General features: G+C 42.1%; 1 protein-coding gene across 1 annotated transcript; it reads left to right on the forward strand.

Annotated features, from left to right (window-relative positions):
• The first annotated feature begins 227 nt into the window (after positions 1-227).
• On the forward strand, positions 228-1,538 carry LOC149313523 (uncharacterized protein F54H12.2-like). Its single transcript, XM_089523008.1, has one exon. It carries the CDS (start codon positions 228-230, stop codon positions 1,536-1,538), a length of 1,311 nt encoding a protein of 436 aa, XP_089379134.1.
• The last annotated feature ends 3,330 nt before the right edge of the window (positions 1,539-4,868 follow it).

The raw sequence follows: 4,868 nt of genomic DNA on the forward strand, positions 1-4,868 counted from the left end.
AGGCAGTTCTAAATAGAGTGACACCTCCAAATCTGCAAGAAGGATCGGGCCTGATGTACATTAAAAGAAGGAAGGGGTTAAAAAGAAAAGCATCACAGGCGAGGCTGACAGGCCCTCCCCACCCCCTTAAAAGAAAAGTCCCACAAGAAAAGAAAACTCAGAAGCGGAGAGCTGTGCGAAAGCGACAGAGGGCTCTGGCTAAGAGGGACATCTTTTAAACCAGCATCATGGCCTTTATCCATTGTGGCTCTGAAGAGTGCACTAAATCTGAATTAGATTTATTCCACATTGGGCCTACTCAGACCAGTATTGAGAGAAGTGTGTTTATTGAGGTTCCCCCACTGACTGCTCTTACAGAATCTGCCCCACTTGACTTTTTCATTGCCGGGAATGGTGAGGACTATATGGATCTGAACAACACGCTCCTCTATTTGACCTGTAAAATAGTGAATGAAGATGGGTCAAACCTTGCAGAAGATGCCAAGGTAGGGCTGGTGAATTATCCAATAGCCTCCATTTTCAGTCAGGTTGATATTACTATAGCAGATCGTCTCGTCAGCCAGAGTAATAACTGTTATCCTTACCGATCATTCATTGAATCTGTGTTAAACTACAGCGATGACACTCTAGCAACTCAATTTTCTGCAGGCCTGTTTTATAAAGATACAGCTGGAGAGCATGAATCAGCTGAGCTGGATGGGGATAATGAAGGTTTTGTTAAAAGAGCAGCCCTGACGGCTGCAAGTAGAAAGATAGACTTGCTGGGCCATCTCCATGCTGACCTGTTTTTTCAAGAAAAGCTTTTGCTAAATGGCGTTGATGTGAAAATTAAACTCACCCGCAACAAAGATGCTTTCTGCTTAATGGGCGATGCTGCAGACAGGCAGTACAAACTGCAAATTCTATCAGCCTCCCTTTTTGTCAAAAAGGTGAGGGTGTCCCCTGGTGTCCGCCTGGGACACGCCGAAGGACTGTTGACTTCCAATGCCAAATATCCTGTGGATCGTGTGAGTATGAAAGTGTTCAGCATCCCGAGAGGCAGCCGCGTCTCTAATCAGGAGAACCTGTTTCTGGGACAATTACCTAAACAGGTGGTTATAGGCCTGGTGGACAATGATGCCTTTAGCGGTATTTACAACAAAAATCCGTTTAACTTTAAACATTATGATATTAATTTTGCGGCCCTTTACCTGGATGGAGAACAGAATCCAATGAAACCGTTTCAGCCCGATTTTCAAGAGGGAAACTGTGTGCGAGAGTATATGAGTTTGGTACAAACGGCGGGCAAGCATATGAAAGACAGGTCTCTTTTAATTAACCGTGAAGAATATGCAAGAGGTTACACACTTTTTGCATTTGACCTGACTCCAGATCAAGAAGGAGGTGACCACTACTCTTTGATTAAAACTGGAAACCTGAGGGCAGAGCTGCGTTTTGCCAGGCCCCTGCCAACCACTGTCAATATGGTTGTTTATGGAGTTTTTGACAATGTGATAGAAATAAATCAACGAAGAAATGTCTTGTTTGATTATATGTAACATGGATAGCCTGCAGTTAACCCGCATACTGACTTCTGACCCCTATACTCGGAAGAGCTTCTATGGAGTCTTCCCCTGTGACATGCTCCCCAGAAAGAAGCTGCTGCAAAGGCCCCTGAGCTTGGTCATAAACACCCATCCTCACAACCTTCCAGGAGAACATTGGCTTGCTATATACTTGACAGAAGAAAAAAATGGCGAATTTTTTGACTCCTACGGACACCCTCCAGACCACCCTCTGTTTCCTAAAACAATCATGAATTTTTTAAGAAAAAATGGCTACAAAACTGTGTTTCAGGGTCATCCAGTACAAGCCCCAGACTCTGTGGTTTGTGGATATCATTGTGTGTTTTTTCTGCAACAGCGCGGCAAGGGCCTGACATTTAAAAATATTCAAGACCTATATTCTCACAATTTGGAAAAAAACGATGAGATGGTTGTACAGTTTGTGAAAAAGAAGAAGAACTTGCCCGGGCTTGTCTCAGACATGTTCCAGACTACTCAGGGATGTGTATCCTGTAATGAATTTCACCACCGCATTTCCTAATAAACACACCCCCTCAGAGGGTTTTATTAAAACATAATCTGTGTCCTGGCTTTTATTTTCATTTAAAAAAAACACTCACAGACTATCAAATAGTTTAAAAAGAAGACTTTTATTTCTATTTCTTTTTCTAAAAAATAGCGGCGTTATAAAGTGAGCCAGGTACAAGCAGCATGCCGTTGTTTTTTAAAAGATCTGTGTGACAGTACAGGTGTAAGTGACAAAGAATCTTCAGGGTTCTTTAAACGGTTCAAAAGTTCTCTATTGGCAGTGTTACCCACCACAGAAGTTGGAGCGTTTATTTCAGCCATGGCCCTCAAAAAAACATCCCAGCCTTTGGGGAGGCGTTTGGTTGGTAAAGCATGAGGCTGTATTATACTTTTGACTAAGTCCAATATATTAGATCCAGTTACAGATTCTCCTTTATACACAAAGACGCCCTTGTCATCCCACGAAGAAACATTTTTGTTTTGACTCATTTTGTTTAGTAACAATCTTGCATTATTTTTGTACCTGACAGGCAGATTGTCCAACACTTCTTGAATCATGCCATCAGGGGAGTTCATCACAACTTCTTCAGAAGGGGATTCGGGTAGAAACAGATTTAAACTTTGTTTCTCTGCCTCCTTCTGTTTTACATGAGTTAGATATTTTTGGAGTAAAGCATCATAACGTCTGGCTTTCTCATATTCAGTTAAGTCGGTCCTACGTAGAATTGCCTGCATTTCAGTATCTAAGGAAGAGATTGCTGTAGTTCTGATGTTTTCATCTTTAGAAGCTGGGCCCTTTAATTGTTCTAGCTGATGGCTGGGGACCAAATACATTTTTTCAGCATATTCCATCACTGTTTAGTTAAAAGGCCTGTTATTAGAGGAACTGCGAAACTTAGCAGTGGCCCCAAAAAACCCCCAGACTGCTTCACAAGGTACTTCTTTTTTCTCAGGGACAATTTACTGTTACCCAGAGTTTTAATAAGGGTGCGTCTTTTTTTTAATACACGCACCTGCTGTGGGGATAAAGGAATGTTGCCTTTTAAAGTATTGAGGGCTATTTCTGAAATGGCTGCAACAAGGTCATCCGAAGCTGAACACAAAATGGCCTTTCTTTGACGAGGAGGCACTGTAATAAGCAGTTTTAAAAGTGCCAAGTTTCTCTTTACGCGACTGGACATGTTTCCCCATGGAGGAGCAGACAACAACAGAGCCCTGGATTGTTAAAACCGGGCCCTTTTGTGGTGGGAATGGTTTTTCTTCATTATATATACCACAGGCAAATCTGGAGGGAAAAGGCAAGTTCTTAGCCTGTAAGAATCAGGGGTGTTAGCATTCAGATCCAGCACTAAATACCCATGAGGTTTGTTTGTAGCATCAGCAAACACCTCCATGAAGAAATTGACATTTCCCGGATACATCTGTCGAGCCAAAGTAGCAATTTGTAATTTGTCCCGAGGATTTTTAAAGAGCACCATATATTTAGCGTTAAGGCTGATGGTCCGGCTACTTTTTCCTTTGCAAAAAATATTTTGGGTAATGAAAAATACACTCAGATTCCTATGATGTACAAATTGGGTGAAAACCCGCTCAAGATCTCTATTTTCAGAACCATGAATCATCAAATCATCTATAACCAAAAGATTTACTTTATTGGGGGGTAACAGTTCATCATCATCAAATTTATCAGGCATCCCCTGTACAAACTGAATAATAGGGTATTTACATTGGAGTTCTTTGTACAAATGTTGCCAACAACTGTAACACCAGACAATATTTTCAGGCATTTCTGAGAACACACTACCAGCATGATCCAGCATATTTTTTATAAAAAACGTCTTCCCACAGCCACTAGGTCCAGCGAGAATAGCTGAGAATGGGTGTTGCCAGCGTGTTTCCATTTTAGTAGCCATAAGGAAGTGTCCTAAATCCTTCAGTAATGACCCTTTTATCAAAAACAACTTTTTGTGTTTTTTTGAGATTTCTAGTGTGAAGTGTCCAATGCTGCTTATTTCTTACAATACCTGGCTGCTGTACCACAATTTCATGAGGTGTGGAACCTTTCTTGTCTGAGACGTAGGAGAATACCAGGTCTTTGAGACTGTCAAAATTAATTTTTTCACAGTTAGCGCTGTTCAATGTAATCCCCTTGACCTTCATGCAGGCTGTGCCGTTAGACAACTTATAACCGTAGGTCTTAGGCCCTGCTGACACAAACTCTGTAATGGTCTGATCTGCAGGAACCTCACTTGTGAGATCCCCGAGAAAATCTCCGAGAGGAGGGTCCCACTCTCCTTCCCGACTCACAAATATGACACTGTCTGTGTCATGGTACAAAACACGTCTCCCAAGCTTGTCTAAGAGTGCATAAAGTTCCAAACGTGCATAGGCCGTTGTAAAACAGGCAAGGAATTCGTTTTTTCTACCCGAGGTTGTCACCCGGTCGTCGGAATATTTCCAGGAGACACAAACAGCCTCATCGTCAACAAATTCAAACATTGAAACCTTGTAAGCATCAGAAAAAAGCAGCTGAAAGAATTCATCGGGGTCTCTCAACACCTGAGTGTGAGGGAGGTTTGTTCTCTGCCCAAACTTCCCCCACAAAGAATTTAAAAACAGCTTTGCAATCTGGCGCTTTGCAGGGTTCACAGCGATCTGATCTTTGCGCAAAAGCACCCCCTCCCTCATATGATATTCCTTTATATACTTGTTTTTGTCCTCATCGGTAACACACCAGTGAGGATAGCCTGAAGCTTCCTGCTTCTGTCGTAGGTGCATCTCGATGTATTTTGAAAA

This window comes from Sceloporus occidentalis, unplaced genomic scaffold, assembly GCF_023333645.1.
Source record: "Sceloporus occidentalis isolate IW3139 unplaced genomic scaffold, rSceOcc1.0.p SCAF_4, whole genome shotgun sequence".
Lineage (NCBI taxonomy): Eukaryota > Metazoa > Chordata > Lepidosauria > Squamata > Phrynosomatidae > Sceloporus > Sceloporus occidentalis.

Bases quoted from the DNA above. Each gene is read 5' to 3' on its own strand.
- LOC149313523 (XM_089523008.1), top strand. From the start codon at position 228: ATGGCCTTTATCCATTGTGGCTCTGAAGAGTGCACTAAATCTGAATTA.